General features: G+C 40.9%; 1 protein-coding gene across 1 annotated transcript in view; it reads right to left on the reverse strand.

The window, feature by feature from the left end:
• Nucleotides 1–22283, reverse strand: part of PIK3AP1 (phosphoinositide-3-kinase adaptor protein 1) — a 166761-nt gene that overhangs the window by 99456 nt on the left and 45022 nt on the right. Inside the window, exon 2 of the mRNA XM_089656196.1 lies at nucleotides 15687–16094. Coding sequence (XP_089512322.1) covers nucleotides 15687–16094 — 408 coding nt within the window. The remainder of the gene's footprint in view (nucleotides 1–15686; nucleotides 16095–22283) is intronic.

Consider the following 22283-nt stretch of genomic DNA (forward strand, 5'->3'; position numbering starts at 1 on the left):
AATAAATAATTTTGCCAATTTACAAGGGGCAGTCATATTTGCTCATTGTTTAGACAGCATTTCATAATCTGTGGTGCAGTGGTTATACTTTACTGCTCCTATTCATGATGCAAGTCAGACTCATTAAAAACAATGTACTCCCTGTGTGGCTAGTATAATACAATTTATCAAAAGTTAAAGTGCATGTAAACCATAACAAGTACCTTATTTTATATACTTCCTTTTGGTCTGGTAAATATAGCAATGTTTTGTTGATCCAACCAGAACTGCTCATAACTTTCTGAGCTCCATTTGCACAGTTTTCAGTTAGCATTGTTCGCAGCTTTCTATGTAGTCTACAATACACTCCCTATGTTATGTATTTCCAGAGAGAGGAAGGTGTTCTCTAGTCCTGTCCTAGGTTGACAACACAGCATCTCCATAGATACAGTATAGCAGGTCCAGATTGGCCATAGGGCACACCAGGCATTTGCCCAGTGTGCCAGAGCCACCTGGATAGGAGGGGCGGCATATAGAGGAACCAATTCATCCATTTCTCTCCTGCAGCCACTGAATGCCCGCTTCATCTCCTCTCCCTCCTGCAGGCATTCAGCAGCAGAGAGAAATGGAGGGGATCAGTTCCTTTATATGCCGCCCCCGCTGCCCCTCTCATCTACCTCCTGATGCCCTGGGCTACCGTGCACACCAACAGTGGGCGGTCCCCTCTCCTCCCATGCAGCTCTGCCAGGTTCCCCCCTCCTCTCTCCTGCCAGCTGCTACAGGGGATCTGTCAGGATGGAGAGTGGGGAAGGGGATGGTAAATGAGTCAGTTACCATCCCTTTCCTTGTATGAATGGACAGTCAGTGATCGGTACCAATCACTGACTTTGTCCATTCATAACTGAGGCATAGTAAACTGTATTTACTATACTTCAGTTTGTGAATAAACAAGAAGTTCTGTACATAGATATTCCTGTCCATTCACTCTGTGCTGCTGAGGTTGCAGAGACAGAGATTGAGGGCTGTGTCCTCAGCAGGGGTGTAATTACCACAAGACAAACAAGGCATTTGCCTAAGGTGGCATTTTTCAGTGGGGAGCACCCCCCCCCTGGAAGAAGAGATGGAAGAAGGGACACACGCGGCATGGGGACCAGGTGGGGTCCAAGAGAGGCTGCGGACTGCTGGATGGTGTATGCAGAGCCTGACTCTCATTCCAGGGGACGTCTGAAGCTGTGAAGGCGAGTGTCTTTCTTTCTCTCACTGGGGGGGGGGTGATAGCCGGTGTATTTAGGGTGGTGGTAGTGGAAGGCTCTCTCAGGTGTGTGTGTGTGTGTGTGTGTGTGGTGGGGGGTGTTTTTGGTTGGTGTCAGGCTCTCTCCACGGGGGGGGGGTGTTGCCTACTGCAGCACAATACCTAAATACACCCCTGGTCCTCAGTCTCCTTTCAAAGCTGAGATGTCAGGGGTCTGTTTAGACCCCTAAAATCTCACCAAATCCCCCCACCAGGGCTCCTAAATCTAAGATATAATAAAATTGTATAATAAATAAAATGGTAAAAAATAAGTTAAAAAATAAAAAACTACTGACACCAGTGTGCCCTGGCATTTCGCCACCGGGCTAAAACAGAAGGGACCCTGGGCTCAAGGCTGCTCAGTCTAATATTCCCAGGCCTAGTTTTTGTCCCAGTCTGGGCCTGCAGTACAGTGAAGTTGTCACCATATGACAGAACATAAAGTGAAATAATCTATCAAAAAAGAAAATGAATGCAGCTACCACATCTAGGAACTGTTAAACTGAAATATATATATATATATTTTTCTTGGATTTAGGTACACTGTATGTGAGTTGCAGTCTCGCACTTCATTTAGTGTTTAAAGTACAAATTCCTATATTTATTAGAGTAACAAAACATGGACAGCCAAGCATGCGAAAAATCACATAAAACATGCCAATAATACATCAGAATATGTGTTCACAGATATATTATACTTTCCATTTAACCAAATAAAATATGTAGATAAGGCAGTAATGCTGTATTGTAGTGTCATCAAATCTTGTGATTCTGAATGAGCCATTAAAAAAAAACTGTCCCGGAAATTTAAATTGCATATGATATTTAACAACATGGACATTTTTAGTTTCACTTCCTCAAAAAGCATATTTAGCATTAATAGTTCATGGGAAAACAAAGTCACCTGTTCACTTGATATATTTCACAAGGTTTTGAATCAAGAGAAGATGTGTTTCAGTATATCAATCACGTTAGTAACATTTAGTGGGATTCATATACATTGCTAGTGTATTCTTGAATATACAGTTGACAAGTGATTGTAGGCCTGCGAGGTCAGATAATGTTTGCTATTGGCCATGGAAGAATTGGGTTTGGAGGGAAGAGTGTTGGAAGACATGGAAGTTGGCTAGCAACCTTTAGGTGACTGCCTGCCATAGCTGAAAGGAAGCTTTTCCTTCGCTAATTTTTTACAGAAACCTCTGCTAATTTATCAACTTCTCACCAATCTGTAAGAACCATAATCTGTAAGTACCAATATGTCTACAGAGACTGAGCCATTCAGCCTTTTGGGTGTTATCTTCTTGCCTCTCTTACAGCATAGAGAAGGTGAAACTAGGCTTTCAATCACCTCCTGCATGTCAGACACCTGTGACCTGCCTGTGACTCATTTGTCACTTCTGTCTTCATAAACCAGGAGTAGTGATTATAGATGCAGCTGCTCAGGATTGTACACATACTGTAGCCATGGCAGTAATTAAAAAGCATGTCACATTCAGCGCAGAACAGGGGCGGACTGACAACTCATGGGGCCCCCGGGCAATAGGGGATCATGGGGCCCCTGTGTCCTTGCCCAAACTCAAAAAAGCCTATGAAAAAGGTACCAGGGGCATCTCATGGGGCCCCCTACTGACCCCGGGCCCTTGGGCAATGCTCAAGTTTCCAAATGGTCAGTCCGCCCCTAACGCATAATGTTACCCAAGTAGGTGTATGGGACCACGCAGCAACAGCCCTGTAACCCTGTTTAACCTCCCTGGCGGTCTAACTAATCAATATTTTTGAATGTCAAAGCGGTATATTTTTTTTGCATGCAAATTTGTTGTTTTATATTGTAGGCCTGTAATTCTTAGGAATAACTCACTTAAATCTGTCCGAACAAGAGTCTATTAAACATCCCGGGTATGATAAAGTTTGAAACACAAAATCATAAATTATAATATAATAAATAATTATAAAAAATAATATAATAATAATAAATTTAATTCAATAATGTAATCAAACCAAAAACACTGAAATTTGAAACAGAACACCAAGTTCGCACATCACTGAGCTCAGTCACAGAATCGTTTTCAGTGTCTGATGACGAATTTCCCCTCGAATCACTATCGCTCAATTCTGCTAGTGATTCTAATTCACTATCACTGTTCTCTAGCTGGTCTAAAACCGCTTTTGACCTAAAGGGACGCTTTTTGGATGCCATGGATGTTTCCAGGCAGAAAGAACAGTAAAAGTGCAGGCAGGGCACAGGACAAAGCACTAGGGACAAAATTTAGGTGAAATGGTTTGATACAGTAATGTAATACTAACAGATTACATTGTATTGTGTGTATGTCAAATTTTTACTTTTTTGAATCTCCCGCTGGTTCTGCCTCCCGTACGTCCCAATGCTTGCAGGGAACGGAACCTGGAAGATGGATGCTGGCATCGGCTGGCGGACTTGGCCAGGGGACACAGCAGAAGGGCCTCGCGGTATCGCGAGACAAGGTAAGGCTCGAGGGATTGCTGCAGTGTAATCCCGAGCGTTGCTCTGGGTTACCGCTTTTGGTACTGAAATTAACCCCGAGTCACACTCGGGATCACCGCCAGGAAGGTTAATGCATGCAGTTGCAGCACAGTCAGGCAGCATTTATAGGGTTAAAACAGGCAGTGAGGAGGCAACATATTTCCTCCACACCACCTGTCAAATGCCTTTGAAATCACCAATCCTGCTGCATGTATAACCGAGCCCTGAAAAAGTTCACAATGATGGTACCACTATGTTTACATGCTTTGGAAATGAAAAGGTTAATTTCTCTTACATTCATTGATGGACACAGCTCTTCGAAATATTGACCATAGGGTTATATCTTCACCAACAGGAGCAGGACACTAGGCAGAAAAGAAACTTAGCACCGCCTATGGGCAGTCCCTTTTGACATATAACCCCTCTCTGCTATAGGCAATCTAGTTGGTCTACCTGGTCGTCTGTGCGCAGTCTTACTGACGATTATGCAGTTGATGTTTGCTCAGTTTGACTGCAAGGTTTTGCAGGCTGCTGATTTAGGTGCCTTGTTTGCCCTTTGTAGGAGATCTGTGTGGAGGAGTGGGCCAAAATCCCTGTTGCAATCTGTGCAAACCTGGTCAAGAACTACAGGAAACGTTTGACCTCTGTAATTGCAAACAAAGGCTTCTGTACCAAATATTAACACTGATTTTCTCAGGTGCTCAAATACTTCTGTTCAGCAGTGCAAGACAAATAAATTCTTTAAAAATCATACAATGTGATTTCCTGATTTTTTTTTTAATTCTGTCTCTGAGTGGGAATGTACCTACAATGTGAATTTCAGACCCCTCCATGATTTCTAAGTGGAAGAACTTGCAAAATCGCAGGGTGTTCAAATACTTCTGTTCCTCACGGTACATATACTGATCACCCAGATAACCCCACACATCTGTCACAGTGTCAAACACATCTGTCACAGTGATCATCCACATCTGTCAGTGTACCTGTGATCAACATCTGTCACAGTGTACCAGTGGTCATCCACATCTGTACCAGTGTACCAGTGTCATATCCACATCTATACCAGTGATCAACATCTGCCACAGTGTACTAGTGTCAAATCTACATCTGTCAGTGTACCAGTGTCAAACCCACATTTGTACAAGTGATCAATATGTGTTACAGTATACCAGTGTCAAATCCACATCTGTCACAGCATACCAGTGTCAAATCCACATCTGTCACAGCATACCAGTGATCAACATCTGTCACAGTGTACCAGTGTCAAATCCACATCTGTACCAGTGATCAACATCTGTCATAGTGTACCAATGTCAAATCTGCATCAGTATCAGTGATCAACATTTGTCACAGAGTACCAGTGTCACATTCCACATCAGTACCAGTGATCAACATCTGTCACACAGTACTAGTGTCAAATCCACATCAATGCCAGTGATCAACATCTGTCATAGTGTACCAGTGTCAAATCCACACCTGTACCAGTGATCAACATCTGTCACAGTGTACCAGTGTCAAATCCACATCTGTCACTGCGTACCAGGGATCAACATACGTCACGATGTACCAGTGAACATCAAAATCAACATCAGCAATATCAGCAATGAAGCATCAACATGTCTAAAAAATTATACAGCAGCGAGGAGGCTTTCCTCTGTCAGACTTAGATTCTGGGTCAGTTGAAGCAGTGGGTCAGCAACAGATTCTGAGGAGGTGAGAGTCCAAACAAGGAGGTTCAGGAGGTCTGAGGAGAAGCAGGCATCCGCCAGTAGTCCAGTGGCGAGTACAAGCAGTGCAGCACTCCCAGAAGATAGGGAGGCATCCACCAGTAGCGCTGCAAATCCTGGTGCAGTGGCAAGGTCAAGCAGGGCAGCATTCCCAGATGATAAGCCAGGTACTAGTAGCGGGGTGTCCCTTTCACAACAACCAGGTAGGACCCAAACTAGCCTCCCAGACATACTTTTAAATCTCGCATGGCTGCCCGCTAATTTGGAAGAGCCTACAATTCCCCCTTTTACAGCACAGCCAGGCCTTCAGATACAAGCAGGAAATTTTGCCCCAATTTATTTTTTTCATTTATTTTTTACTGAGAATCCCCTAAATTACATTGTAGAGCAGTGTATTCTGTATGCCAGTCATGGTGAGGGGTTTCCACACAAATGTGCTGGCATATGGTGAATTAGGATTGCTGGAAACCCCTTATCATGGAGGAATTTAAAGATTTTCTTGGACTTACTTTGAACATGGGACTGACAAAAAAAAATGAAGTCCATGCCTACTGGTCTACTCAACCTATACATCATATGACAGCCTATTCATCTTGTATGCACAGAACATACTAGGAGATGATAATGAGGTTTTTACAGTTCAAGAATAATACCCAGTGCCCTCCTTGAAATCATCCTGATTATGACAAACTGTTTAAAATTCAGCCACTAATCAACTTTTTTTTGCTGTACCCTCAAGGCAATGTTTGCTCCCAACAAAAATATTTGTGTAGATGAATCCCTAGTCCACTTCACCGGAAGGCTTGCCATTAAATAGTACATCCCTAGTAAATTGGCCAAATATGGGGTAAAATTCTACAAGGCATGCGACAGGGCCACAGGATATTCCTACAACTTTAAAATGTATGAGGGAAAGGACAGCCAGCTAGACCCCCCTGGTTTCCCTACCTATATGGGGACAAGTGGCCAAATTGTTTGGCAACTTATAGAACTGCTGTTCAAGAAGTGTTGCAATCTGTATGTAGATAATTTCTACACAAGCATCCCACTGTTCCGCCATCTCTATCTAAAGAAAATTGTGGCCTGTGGGACAGAAGGTGCCAACCGCAAGGGCTTCCCACAAAGATATGTCACCACAAAACTAAAACGGGGTGAAACAGCTAGTTTGCGGAATGAAGAGATACTAGCCCTAAAGTAGAGAGATAATAGAGATGTCTATATCCTTTCCTCAATTCAAGATGACACCTCTGTGAAACTTCAAACAAGATAAGGTCCGGTCCAGAAACCAAAATGCATACATGACTATAACCAGTTCATGGGGGGAGGGTATGAATGACCAGATGTTACAGTCCTACTTGGCCACCAGGAGATCAATCTTTTGGTATAAAAAGGTCACCATCCACTTTCAGTTTCAGTTAGCCCTGTATAGTTCGTATATCATCTTTTCACACAAAATGCACACAAAGAACCCTAATCTACTTGAAATACCAAGAGGACATTGTTACAACCCTTCCCTATCCGCATGGCCATGCCCCTGAACAAATTTGCTCTGATTCAGTGACCAGACTCCATGGGAGGCACTTCCCTGATATCCTCCCTCTTACCTAAACAGGCCGTAAACTCGTGAGGTGTTCCAGTGACGGAATTCTCCATGACACCCGATACTACTGTCCCCAATGTCCCTTGCAGTCAGGCCTCTGTATTGGAGAGTGCTTCCAGATCTATTACATATCACTACACTCTTAGTGAAGTATATGTGAAGATATTTTTCCACTGTCCACTATATGCTATTTCCCTGTATGACCTGGACTGTATATCAACAATGCCTCTGCATCCAGGACCAATACTTTGGCTGTGCTGATCATGTCTCTTCCTGCTGCTTGGACAATTGTTTTGGCTGTCGCTGACCACATTTCTGCCTGCTTCCTGGACCAATGTTTTGGCTGTGCTGGCAATATCTCTGCCTGCTGCTTCTACTGACTATGGACAGTATTCCTGCTTGCTGCTTGGGCGATTCCTTTCAATGTCGCTGACCACATCCTGCCTACTGCCTGGACCAGTGCTCTCCTCTGTGGATAATACGTTTTCATTTTATTTCCACATTTTCCGAAAACTTGTGGAAAAAAATTACATGTTAAAAAGACTCGTTATGCCTCACAGAATATACATTGGGGTGTTTGCTTTCCAAAATTGAATCATTTTGTGGGTAATTCCATTGTCCTGGTGCTCCAGGGCCTTCAAATATGTGATAGGTAGTCAGGAAATTAGATGCGGAATTTATGCCTCTGGAATGCCTGTAGGTGCTACTTGGATGTTGGGCCTCTGTATGTGGCCAGGCTGCGGAAAAGTCTTACACATGTGGTATCCCCATACTCAGGAGGAGCAGCAGAATGTACAGTTGCAAGAAAAAGTATGTGAACCCCTTGGGATTACGTGGAGTTTTGCATGAATTGGGCATAAAATGTGCTCTGAACGTCATCTAAGTCACAACAATAGGAGAACACAGTCTGCTGAACATAATACTACACAAATATTAGATGTTGCCATGGTTTAATTGCACATAACAAATAAACATTCACAGTGCAGGGAGGAAAAAGTATGTGAACCTTTGGACTTAATAACTGGTTGACCCTCCTTTGGCAGCAATAACCTCAACCAAACGTTTCCTGTAGTTGCAGATCAGACCTGCACAACGATCTGGAGTCATTTTGGACCACTCCTCTTCATAAAACTGTTTCAGTGTAGCAATATTCTTGGGATGTCTGGTGTGAATCGCTCTCTTATGGTCATGCCACAGCATTTCAATCGGGTTGAGGTCAGGACTCTGACTGGGCCACTCCAGAAGGCGTATTCTGTGCTGTTGCAGCCATTGTTTTGTTGAATTACTTGTATGCTTTGGGTCATTGTCCTGTTGCATCACCCATCCTCTGCGGAGCTTCAGTTGGCGGACAGATGGTCGTACGTTTTCCTGCAAAATGTCTTGATAAACTCTGGAATTCATTTTCCCATCAATGACAACAATCAGTCCAGGCCCTGAGGCAGCAAAGCAGCCCCAAACCATGATGCTCCCTCCGCCATGTTTCACAGTGGGGATGAGGTTTTGATGTTGGTGTGCTGTGCCTTTTTTTCTCCACACATAGTGTTGTGTGTTCTTCCCAAACAACTCAATCTTGGTTTCATCTGTCCACAGTATATTCTGCCAGTAGTGCTGTGGAACATCCAGGTGCTCTTTTGCAAACTTCAAGCATGCTGCAATATTCTTTTTGGACAGCAATGGCTTCCTCCGTAGTGTCCTCCCATGTATTCCATTCTTGTTTAATGTTTTCCTTATTGTAGATGTGTCAACAAAAATGTTAGCATGTGCCAGAGATTTCTGTAGGTCTTTAGCTGACACTCTGGGATTCTACTTTACCTCATGCAGCATTCTGCGCTGTGCTCTTGCAGTCATTTTTACAGGACGACCACGCCTAGGGAGAGTAGCAACAGTGCTAAACTTTCTCCATTTGTAGACAGTCTGTCTTACCGTGGACACATGAACATCAAGGCTTTTGGAGATACTTTTGTAACCCTTTCCAGCTTCATGCAAGTCAACAATTCTTGATTGTAGGTCTTCTGAGAGCTCTTTTCTGCGAGGCATGGTTCACATCAGACAGTGCTTCTTGAAACCAGTAAACCCAAAACAGGTGTGTGTTTTTTAAGGGCAGGACAGCTGTCAGCAACACATCCAATATCATCACACTGATTGGAGTCAAGGTTGGCTCACTCCTGGCTCCAATTAGCTCTGGGAGAAGTCATTAAGCTAGGGCTTCACATACTTTTTCCTCCCTGCACTGTGAATGTTTACATGTTATGTGCAATTAAACCATGGCAACATCTAATGTTTGTGTAGTATTATGTTCAGCAGCCTGTGTTCTTCTATTGTTGTGACTTAGATGACGTTCAGAGCACATTTTATGCCCAATTCATGCAAAACTCCACGTAATCCCAAGGGGTTCACATACTTTTTCTTGCAACTGTATTTTGGGGTGTAATTCTTGATATGAACAGTGAAGGAAATAAGTATTTGATCCCCTGCTGATTTTGAATGTTTTCCTACTCACAAAGAAATGATCAGTCTAAAAATTGAATGGTAGGTTTATTATAACACTGAGACAGAATAGCAACAAAAAAATCAAAAGAAATGCATGTATAACAAATTCTGCAGTGATTTGCATGTTCATGCGGGAAATAAGTATTTGATTCCCTATCATTCCGCAGGATTTCTGGCTACCAGGTGTCTTTCATACAGGTAACCAGCTGAGATTAGAAGCAGTCTCTTAAAGGGAGTGCTGCTAATCTTATTTTGTTACCTGTATAAAAGACACATGTTCACAGGAGCAATCAAACAATCAGATTCCAAACTCTCCACCATGGCAAAGACCAAAGAGCTGTCCAAGGATGTCAGGGACAAGATTGTAGACCTACACAAGGCTGGACTGGGCTACCAAACTATCGCCAAGCAGCTTGGTGAGAAGGTGACAACAGATGGTGCAATCATTCGCAAATGGAAGAAACACAAAACCACTGTCAGTCTCCCTAGGTCTGGTGCAACATGCAAGATCTCACCTCGTGGAGTGTCAATGATCATGAGAACAGTGAGGAAGTATCCCAGAACTACACCTGAGGATCTTGTCAATGATCTCCAGGCAGCTGGGACCACAGTCGCCAAGAAAACAATTGGTAACACACTATATCGACAAGGATTGAAATCCTGCAGTGCCCCCAAGGTCCCTCTGCTCAAGAAAGCACATGTCCAGGCCCATCTGAAGTTTGCCACTGAACATCTGAATGATGCAGAGGAAGACTGGTTGAAAGTGTTGTGGTCAGATGAGACCAAAATCGAGCTCTTTGGCATCAACTCAACTCGCCGTGTTTGGAGGAGGAGAAATGCTGCCTATGACCTCAAGAACACCATCACAACTGTCAAATATGGTAGTGGAAACATTCTGCTTTGGGGATGTTTTTCTGCTAAGGGGACAGGACAACTGCATCGCATCAAAGGGACAATGGACGGGGCAATGTACCATCAAATCTTGGGTGAGAACCTTCTTCCCTCAACAAGGGCATTGAAAATGGATCGTGGATCGGTGTTCCAGCATGACAATGACCCAAAACACACGGCCAAGGCAACAAAAGAGTGGCTCAAGAAGAAGCACATTAAGGTCCTGGAGTGGCCTAGCCAGTCTGCAGACCTTAATCTGATTGAAAATCTGTGGAGGGAGCTGAAAGTTCGAGTTGCCAAACATCAGCCACCAAACTTTAATGATTTGGAGAGGATCTGCCACAAGAAGTGGGCCAAAATCCCTCCTGCGATGTGTGCAAACCTGGTGGCCAACTACAGGAAACGTCTGACCTCTGTGATTGCCAACAAGGGATTTGCCACCAAGTACTAAGTCATGTTTTGTGAAGGGGATCAAATACTTATTTCCCTCATGAACATGCAAATCAGTGCATAATTGGTTAGACATGCATTTCTTTTGAATTTTGTGTTGCTATTCTGTCTCTCAGTGTTACAATACACCTACCATTCAATTTTTAGACTGATCATTTCTTTGTGAGTGGGCAAACATTCAAAATCAGCAGGGGATCAAATACTTATTTCCTTCACTGTACATGCTCTGTGTTAGAAATATCTTATAAATGGAAACTTTGTGTAAAAAAAAAAAAAAAATATGTTTTCATTTGATTTCCGCATTTTCTGAAAACTTGTGGAAAAAAATTACAATTACAATCAAAAGACTCACTATGCCTCATAGGATATACATTGGGGTGTTTGCTTTCCAAAATGGCATCATTTTTGTGGGTAGTTCTATTGTCCTGGTGTTCCAGGGCCTTCAAAAATGCGATAGGTAGTCAGGAAATCATATGTGTAATTTATGCCTCTAGAACACCTAAAGGTGCTACTTGGATGTTATGCCTCTGTGTGTGGCCAGGCTGTGGAAAAGTCTTACACATGTGGTATCCCCATACTCAGGAGGAGCAGCAAAATTTATTTTGGGGTGTAATTATTGATATGTACATCATTTTTGTTAGAAATATCTTATAAATGGAAAACTTTGAGTAAAAAAAACAATACGTTTTTATTTTCTTTCTGCATTTTCTGAAAAAGTGCGGAAACAAATGACATGTTCAAAAGACTAATTTTGTAGGTAATGCTATTGCCCTGGTGCTCCAGGGCCTAGAATATTCCCCTAGAACACCTGATGGTGCTTCTTGCATGTTGGGCCTCTCTATGTGCCTAAGCTGTGAAAAGGTCTCACACATGTGGTATCCCCATACTCAGGAAGAGTAGCAAAATGTGTTTTGGGGTGTAGTTGCAAGTATGCATATGCCATGTGAGAGAAATAACCTGTTAACCGCTTGCTCTCCAGAGGATTTACCCCTCTTTCCAGACCAGGCCATGTTTTGCATTACAGCACCGGTTTACTTTAACGGACAATTGCCCGGTCATACAAAGCTGCACCCAAATTAAATTTATGTTCTTTTTTTCCCACGAATTAAGCTTTCTTTCGGTGGTATTTAATCGCCTGTACGTTTTTTATTTTTTGTGCTATAAAAAAAAAGACCAACAATTTTGCGGAAAAAAACAATATTTTTTACTTTTTACTATTAAACATGTCCAGTAAGAAAAATGTAAAAAATCAAATTTCGGCATAAATTTAGGCCAAAATGTATTCTGCTACATGTCTTGGCTAAAAAAAATCCTAATACATGTAAATTTTTTTTTACTAGTAATGGCGACGATCAGCGACTTATAGCCGGACTGCGGGACTGCAGTGGGCATTTTGACACTGGGGGCAACTGACTTGGTGTCACTGACATCTCCAGTGACACCAATACAGTGATCAGTGTTAATAAAAAGCACTGACATTGTACTAATGGCACTGGGCATGAACATGTAGATTAACATGTGGGGTGATCAAAGGGTTAACTGTGTTCTGGGTGTATTTTACTATAGGGCTATGTGTTTGTGCTTCACTGTATTGAGAATTGTGTGAGAAATATAACTGAAAAGATGAGCGTGATCTGTAACGTAGAAAGAAATGAAGATTCCCAGCCACAAAAATTCTATTCTGTGGCAACATGAGGTGAAACTGAAGTCTTGGTTAGTTGAATTCAATGGTGGCACCATTGAATTACAAAATGTACAAAATTTCCAATTTTCTAAAGAAAATTTGTTCAGCATTCGACCAATGCATGGCCTGCATTAGGGCCAGTTCACACTACATGCATTTCAGTTGCTTTTTTTATGCATCCAAAATGCACAGAAAGTAGGTTATATGGTTGTCAGTGTCATAGTTGACATCAGTGCTTGCAGTTCCAGTGCTTTCCTGGTGCAGAAAAAAAGTAGAACAGGCTGCATTTTTCCTGCACAGAACTGTACTGGAACATGAAAAAACGCATCAGAAACGCACTGGAAAGCACCAAAAACACACTGGAAAGCACATGTTCCTATTTAAATTGAAGAAAAAGAGAGGGTAAAAAATGAACTGGAAAGCATCAAAAATGCACTGGAACACGTCAAAAACGCATCAAGAACGTGCACGCAGCAACGCATCTGGACTGCGTTTCTATAGTGTGAACTGATGCCGAGTGTCTCAAGAAATGACAATCAGTACATCAGGTTTGATCAGGTGTGATCAATATTCAATAATTGGTACAATAGCTTGTAGATTCTATGACTTTCACACAGATCAAATAATATATATTGATTGGGGTTATTTTTACCAAAGCAGTGTAGCAGTATAAATTTTGGCCAAACGTTATGAAGAAAAATGACTTTGCAACAAAGAAAAATGTGTTTTTTCAAAATGTTTGGTCTTTTTTCATTTATAGCGAAAAAAATAAAAACCCAGTGCTGATTAATTACCACCAAAAGAAAGCTCTATTTGTGTGAAAAAAAGGACAAAAATTTCATTTGGATACAGCATTGCATGATTGAGTAATTATCATTCAAAGTGTGACAGCGCTTAACCCTTTGAGGACCAAGGGACGTATTTGTCCCATGTTTTTAATTGCGTGTATCATCTGATTAAGAACTTAAAACTCTTTTTTTTTTTGGTTGGAGTCAAAATATTAGTTCTTATCAACAAACGGATCTAGCTTTTTGCCAATTATTTCATGAAATGGCTTAGTTACAGCAACTGAAGTGTATGAACTTTAAAAACAAAAAAATTCATTCTTTTGGCGTTCCAAAATCTTACGGTCCTCAAAGGGTTAAACCTAAAAATTGATCTGGGCAGGAAATGCCCGGAATTGAGGTGGTTAAAAAAAGTGTAAGAAATAGTTTCTACTATTATAAACTATAGTAGTCACAAATTAAGTAAAATACAGGCGTTCCTCGGTTTACGGACGCCTCAGTTCATATAATTTTCAGTTTACGAATGAAAATCTATTGAAAATAATGCCTCGGTTTACGATTCTTTTTCGCAATACAAAGCAAGTTTCCCCAGGATGCATTGCGCCTGGGAGGTTTATAGCGCCGGCCCCGTGCCTTTAAAGTGCACTTTATAAAGAGTTTTGAACAAATAAGACTTTTTTTTTACTTTTTTCTGACCTCCGGAACGGATGAATTGGTTTTCAATGCATTTACGAAGTTTTTCCCCAATACAAAGCAAGTTTCCCCAGCATGAATTGCGCCTGGGAGGTTTATAGTACCTGCTCCATGCATGCTGGAGTTTGTGGGTAGCATGTGGCGTCGAGTGTGGAGGTGTTGGAGCGGTTTTTGCATCGAGTTTTAGAGCCATTCTGGAAATTTTTAATCATGCCCCTGTACAGTATTTATGCCTTTAAAGTGCACTTTATAAAGAGTTTTGAATAGATAAAAGACTTTTTGTTAACATTTTTCTGACCTCAGGAACGGATTAACTGGTTTTCAGTGCATTACTATGGGAAACCGCGTTTCGGTTTACAAATTTTTCACAATACAAAACATCCTGGAGAATGCATTAAATTCGTAAACCAAGGTACGCCTGTACAATAAAACGCTGCCTAACAACATTTCTGTGCTCATTCATTTTAGGTTTCAAAGGTGTGGCTCATTGTTTTTTGAGAACCCAGTAAGTAAACAAAGTTTGGTATTTCTAAGACAGGCTTAGCAACGAAGATTTTCAATTGTCTGCATTCCTCAAATATAATAGGATTATTAGTTTTACAGTAAGTGTAGGATACCTAGCATGCAACTAACTCAACCAGATTCCACACTATGCGTATTAAGTTTTGTGATAAAAACAGGTTCGCAATACATACAGCTTTACTTCTTAGAGCTCACCTTGCAATAAGGTCTGCTCAAATAGGCTACAAATCAACCACTGTTAGTAGGTGTAGAATGTTCCTGATAAAAAAAACAGATTTATACTTACATTACTCCCATCTTCTCCACCACTGGACTTTCTCTGAAGTAGGCCCGGCCAAGGAGCATCAGCCAGGGCAATGTGGCCATAAGAGGCCAGATCAGTGACTCTTCTGCCTTGTCTAAAAATGGTTTTTGATACAGCTTCACATTCCGGTACAGTTTGACCACACCACGAGAGCAGCACAGCTTACCCACGGGTTTGGTGTGGGTTAGCTGCACTCTCCTGCAGAGTTGCTTTAGGTTCCACAGTTTTGGTGTATTTTCTGAAAGCATGAAGGAGTTGTGGTGTGCTTTCAGAAAGCGTACCAAAACCTATGGGGCATAAAGCACCTCTATTGGAGAGCGCAGCTAACCAGCTCCATACCCATGGGTAAGCTATACTGCTCCCACGGTGCAAATGAATCACATCAGAACAGTGTGCAAGGGCTGTTAATCAGTTCTTGATGCGTTTTTGATGTGTTCCGGTGCATTTTTGATGCTTTCCAGTTCATTTTTTCCCCTCTCTTTTTCTTCAATTTAAATAGGAGCATGTGCATTCCAGTGTGTTTTTGGTGCATTTTGGTGCATTCCAGTGCGTTTCTGATGCGTTTTATCATGTTCCAGTAAATTAATGTGCTCAGTGCTTTGCAACACAAAAAGATTAGTGTCAGGTGGGCACAGCACCCCCATTAAGTCTACAATTCTATTGAATTCATGTAAAAGTCATGCTATTCTACTTAAGCTATCTGCAAACCAACATAGAAAAATAATGAAAACACTGAGAAAAGCAGAAGCTACTATTTACATGCTACTTACCATCTAATACAGTATCCTTAACTCTTGTAATATAGAGTTCTGGATCATCCTCAGAGGACAGCTGTTTCCAGTGCGGCCAGTCTTGGAAAATATTTGTGAAGTCCTCTTTGTCTGTTACTCCACAAAATAACACAATTATTTTGTGCGGTGGCCTCAGAACTGTCCTCAAGCTCTGCAAGACATGTGGATTGTTGAGATTGCTTTCTAAATCCCCAGAGAGAAGGATAAGAATACATTTGCTATTCTGGAATGTTTTTAGACTTTTGCGTTGAATAGGCTCATTTTCATTGAGTTCATATGAGTGTATAGCAAAGTCCTGGCCTTCAGGATGATCTTGAAAAAGACTAAAAAGGTATTGGCACCATTCCCATGCATCAGGTCCATGAAGTATCAGTAAGTCATAGACACCTGTATAACAAAAAGAGAAAAATTGAGTAATATAACTGGTACAATTTTCCAAAGTGCATTATGAGTTTGCAAATAGCATTTTGACTAATTGCTTTATCATTTTGGATTATAAAAGGACTGATTTATTAAAACGACAGTAATAAATATCCTTATTCTGCAAAGACAATCCATTTACACCAGGGTGGATAAAAATCAATGATTTTTTTTAAAAAAATCAAAAAAATCTGATTTTTTTTATTTAAATCTGATTTTTTTTATTTAAATCTGATTTTTTTAAATAAAATGCTTTTTGAGGAAAATATATTACCATCCAAAGGTTATTCCATCATGAAATAAAGATTAGTTTTTTAATTATGTAGAATAAGGCTGTATATGTTTAATTTTTTTGGTAAATAAATTCCATTAATCCATTCACAATGTCATGCTCTTCCAGAGGTTTTTGTAAGATTATTGGGCAGTTTCTCTGCCTACAAGATATTATCACAGATGCTTGGTTTACTTTTGCAGTTCTCAAAACTGAATTTGACTCAGCGGAGATCACATGCCTCTTCTTCACAGCAAAAATGTTATAACATGAACAGAGTTAAGAAAAAGACCTTAATCCTAACTTCTACAAACCTATGAACACAGAATCAACCCCTTCAGTGCTAAGTTTCAAGAAGTTCAGTGAATAGAATAGAAACAATATTTTTCTGATTGTTTGGAGTGGAATAGATCTGCACAAGAAGAAAGTGAAACTAAGTGTGAGGAGGAAGGGGCTGACAGTCTAAGTTTCTTAAAATATATATATTTTGTTTAGCCAAATTAGTTAACAAACATGGATGTTTGTTTAAGCAAATAACATGCTGTAATGTTATTGTTTCAGTTGAATAAATCTATTTAAATTGTTATTATTAAGGTAATGATTATTTTTCTCCTTCCTAAGTACAACAGAAAAGTTGTCCAAATATGAATGATTAACCTCCTCGGCGGTCTGATTACTTCCGATTTTTTGTGCTGAAAGCGGGACAATTTTTTTGCATGGAAATATGTAGTTTTTTATTGTAGGCTGTAATTTTTAGGAATAACTCACTGAAATCTGTACGAACAAGAGTCTAGTAAACATCCCGGGTAGGATAAAATTTGAAACACGAAATCATAAATTATAATTTAATAAATAATCATAAAAAATAATAATATAATAATAATAAATTTAATTCAATAATATAATCAAACCAAAAACACTGAAATTTGAAATACAGAGGCAAATTCACACATCGCTGAGCAAAGTCGCAAAATCATTTTCAGTGTCTGATGACAAATTTCCCCACGAATCATTATCACTCAATTCTGCAAGTGGTTCTGATTTACTATCGCTGTTCTCTAGCTGGTCTAAACCCTCTTTTGACGTAAAGGGACGCTTTTTGGATGCCATGGGCTTTTCTAAGTTTCCAGGCAGAAAGAACAGTCAAATTGCAGGCAGGGCACAGGACAAAGCAGTAGGGACAAAATGTATGTGAAATGCATTGAAACAGCAATGTTTTACTATGTAATAGTCATTTTAAAAAAAATGACATTTTTTAGAAATGTCAAATTTGCCGCCGGTTCCAGCGCCCGTACGTCCCGACATCACAGGGACCGGAACACGGAAGCTGGATGCCGGCATCGGCCGGATTCCGGCTTCGGCCGGAGGAGATGGCCGGGGACACTGCAGGGGACACATCGTGGGAGTGAAGGACAAGCTAAGTGCTGCAGGGACTCCCTGAGCAACACCGCATGGTAAGCCCGAGTGTAGCTCGGGGTTACCGCTCTTGGTACTCAAATTGTACCCCAAACTACACTCAGGAATACCGCTAAGGAGGTTAACCTATTAAACTGGGGATAAAAAAACTAATATGAAAAGTTGTTATTCTAAAAATCTTCATCTACTTGCATATTAAAGTTATACCAGCAAGAATTAGTCTTTATGTAGAAAACTATGATTTAAATCAAGCCTTACTGACTAGTGATTTAAATCGTGATTTAAATCAGTTTGATTTAAATCAAATCCACCCTGATTTACACACACTTATTATTGGCCCTGTCATCTACTTTTCATGAAAGTGTTTATTACTGTGTTTTTCTGCTCCTTTGTAATGCCCTCTGTAATCTCCCAAACCTCTCCTGCCCCTCTTGCTTCTGTTTGTTTGGAATGCGCAAAGCAGATTAGTTGCAGTCATGTTCAGAGCTGTATGCACACTACAAATCCCATAGCCCATAGCTCATCTCGGTGGCAAGCGAGAGAGGGTGGCTGTATTCCTACATACAGTGGGTCTATGAAGAATTAATGTAGCCACCCTCTAACAGGAAGTCAGACCATAGCAGCAACAAATAGGAATTTGGAGGAACTGAGATCAATAGAAGGTGCTTTTTAAAGTGGTAGTGAACTTAAAAAAAAATTTTCCTGCTTCAAGATAATATAATATGCTAGCACATTATGAAAGACTTACCTTAGAGTGAAGCCTTCCAGCAGTACACTGCCACCGCTGCAGAGGCTTCCATTTTCACCCGGTCTTCCTTCCGAGTTTGCGGGCTACGACTGCTTGAATGACCTAGCTGCCGATGATATCACATGCGGGGGAGTCTCAGGCAGGGCACACAGCTCTGAAGGAACCGCATGGGTTTGCCGTTCCTTCAGAGCGCGTACCTCGGTGAGGTCACCAGCATCCGCTCCGTAGAATACCTCCTAAATGGTGAATGTTTAAGATATTCATTTTACCTACAGGTGAGCTTTATTATAAGATTATCTATGGGTAAAAATGAAAAAAGTGACTTTACTACCACTTTCATTTATCAATATATACTTGGTTTACTGGAAAAAATGAATACGTACCTAAAAAAATTTTTTTAAAACAGATGTTTAGCCCTGGTTCAAACTGATTACAACTTTGAAATCGCACTACTTCACTTGAAGTAGCGCAATTTCAAAGCTGCAGATCAGTGCGATTTGTACCTCTGATTTCACTGTGGCTTGCAACTTCATTTAACAGAAGTCAATGCAAGCTGCAATGAAATCAGAAAAAGGTATTGCAGTAATTATTTTTGAAATCGCGCTACTGCGAATCGCACTGATTAAGACAGTGCCATAGAAATACATTAAATACGACTTCAAGTGTGATTTGTAAATCGCATGCCGCACCTGAAGTCGCACTGGTGTGAACCAGGGCTTAGTGTCACTTTATTAAAAAAAAAAGTACAAAAATGTACAGCAACCTATTGCTTATCAGTTGACCTGTGATTGGTTGGTTATGGGGTACTGCATGTTACTGAAGTTTGATCTTACGATACAGAAAGTCTTTTGATGTATCGAGTACAATGCAGAACACACATAAATATGATTTCTGTTTGTATGTTTGTTTTACTTTCTTCACTTCTATATGATTTACTCTCTGTAATTACAAATGTGGCCACATAGCTGTCGAAATCTTCCGAGCCAGGTCTATGCATATGCTGTGTGCTCTTTATTCCACCACTGCAGCATAGGGCACAAACTCTGCATAAGATTGAACAAACAGTGAACATAACAAGCGCAGGATCAGCTCAGGAGGTTTTGACAGCGGTGCTGCGACCCTGTGATATATCTTGTTGGATTGTCAACATGTAAATAAAAGATTGGTAGGGGGCAACCGGGGACAGGCAAACTAAAATATAAGTGTAACTACATCAAAGATTAGGTAGAAAAAGAAATAAGATGTCACTATAAAAACAGTGTGATAATAAAAATATGACACCAAAACAAAAATGTAAAATGTCAACCGGGGCGGACTGACCATTTGGAAACTCGGGCACTGCCCCATGAGATGCTCCTGGTACTTTTTTCATAGGCTTTTTTGAGTTTGAGCAAGGACACTGGGGCCCCATGATCCCCTATTGCCTGGGGGCCCCATGAGTTGTCAGTCCGCCCCTGATGTCAACTGATGGTGCTCAGTGGATTGTTTAACCACTTGTAGACCTTGAAAGTACAAGGTTCTCTATGGAGGAATTCAGGTAAAATATATGTCAGGGCGGAATGAATAAAATATTTTTGCAGCAATACAAAGTCTGCAATACATACACATTTCCATGTGTTTTATCACTTTAAAGCGAAGTTCCACTCACCCTGTCAAAAAATAAAAGTCAGCAGCTACAAAAACAGCCACTTACCTGTCCCTCGGTCCCATGGTGTATGTCCCCCGCAGCCTGTTTCACCGGCCGTCCTGTATTCCAGGAGGCTGGCATCTTCAGTGTGGGCACCCGGGTGTGACAGCTTGTGGCTTCACAGCCGGGTACCCACTGCACATGCGCGAGTAGCACTGCGCTTTATGAATGGTCCTGTAGTCTTCTGGGACCTGTCACGTGTCCAAAAAGACTACAGGAAGGGAGTACACCCTCCGCTTCCGGTCGCCTATGCGATCGGACCGGAAGTGGGAGCGGGTACCTGTCAAATTCGGGTACCCGCTCCCCCCTGCCCCCCAAAGGTGCCAATCCTTAATGGGGAGCGGGGGAGCAGTCCTTAAAGCGGAACTTCCCCTTTTGGGTGGAGCTCTGCTTTAAGGATCCTTCAAGACCAATAATACACTGTTAATCCTGCCAGAAATTTGCTTTTCTCCTAATTCCCAGTTGGGGGCTGACAACACACTGCCTTTGCTATACTGAAACGCCTGCCTTTGTGGACTGAAATTGCAGCCTACCCATTTGTACTTTGCTAAACTACAGAATATCTCCCTTTCACCCACAGCAAGAAGGGGGAGGGTGGAGTACATGGGGAGAACTGGGAGGGAATTGATTCCATCATGACAATGGGACACATTTTCCATACTTTACATGACACTATCCCAGTTTTTGACGTTATATGGGACCCCTGGGAGGTTATCCGTGATCAGTTACCATGAAATTATGGCTATAGGACCAATTTCCTATACTTTATAATATATAGCGCATATTTACCGAGACTTATTGATATGCAGTCATATTTGTTTACATTTCTATCATACAGTCATTGCATTATATGGCTTTGAATTCTTGTTTCTAATTGGAATTCCTTGTTCTTTCACCTTATGTTTTTTTGGCCATGTATTCATTCATGTGTCAACTGATCTTTTGCCACACAAAAAAACCTGTAAAAGCTCTGTATTGGATATTGACCTGTATTTTGTATTCTTTTTAAATAAACTGTTTGTAAACAAAAATAAGTATATTTTACTACATGTATTGTGGTGGGTTTACAGAATGAATGGGGTTGATTTACTGAAGGCACATAGACTGAGGACTTTGCCAGTGCAGTTGCTCCAGAGCTTAGTAAATGAGGGGGAGCTTTGCTGACTTTCATCGTCCAATCATGTGCAAGTAAACGTGCTGTTTTTTTCCTTGCATGTGATTGGGTATTCTTTTTAAAGTGAAGCTTTAACTCATGTAACTTGCAAACTGCACAGTCTATATGCCTTAAAATAGAACTATAGGAAACATGTTTTCTTTTTTTGGATATTTCATTAAATTTGGATAAAGTAAAGGGAATAAAGTAAAGTAGTAAAGAGTAGTAGAGTAGAGTAAAGTAAAGAGTAATGGAGGGTTATAACCCCTGTCAGGTTTTTTTGTCCATCTGTGTCCCCCATTGGAAGATGTCCCCTCTATTACTTTTCTGGGGACAATACAAAATTTGGGATTTTCTTTTACTTTCTCTTTCAATGATAATGGTAGACAGGACAAATAGAGACGGTGAATCTCCCAAACGGGTACAAAGACAGCAATAAAAACCTGACATGTTCTAATCCACCTCGGCTCTATCAAAAGTAAACAAAAATAAAATTATTTAATTATTCTTTAGGTAAATCCACCCCAATCATTTGCATATTTCCATATTTAGGTTTCTATGCATTACTGTTGAGAGAACTGATCCAAAAAGGCAGAAATGACTCCAAATTCCCTATTATATTTTTGCATTTCTTAAATACCGTATGCCTGGATGACTATTTAACTACCGAATGCATTTAACTATTTATTTCCTTCTGTGAATTGACTTTAATGCCTTTTCATGCAGTATTTACTGAGTGTTTTGTGGTAAATACAGCAAAACGGTATAGTGACTTGACAGTTTAAGGATCGCATGCGATATTTAGGCAAAATGTGTCCAGACACCTAAATATCGCATGTGATCTGCTTTTGTGAATGGAGCCCATTGACACTAGTACTGTA

This window comes from Staurois parvus, unplaced genomic scaffold (genome assembly GCF_062004578.1).
Source record: "Staurois parvus isolate SC_StPar_1 unplaced genomic scaffold, SC_StPar_1.0 ptg000894l, whole genome shotgun sequence".
Taxonomy (NCBI): Eukaryota; Metazoa; Chordata; class Amphibia; order Anura; family Ranidae; genus Staurois; species Staurois parvus.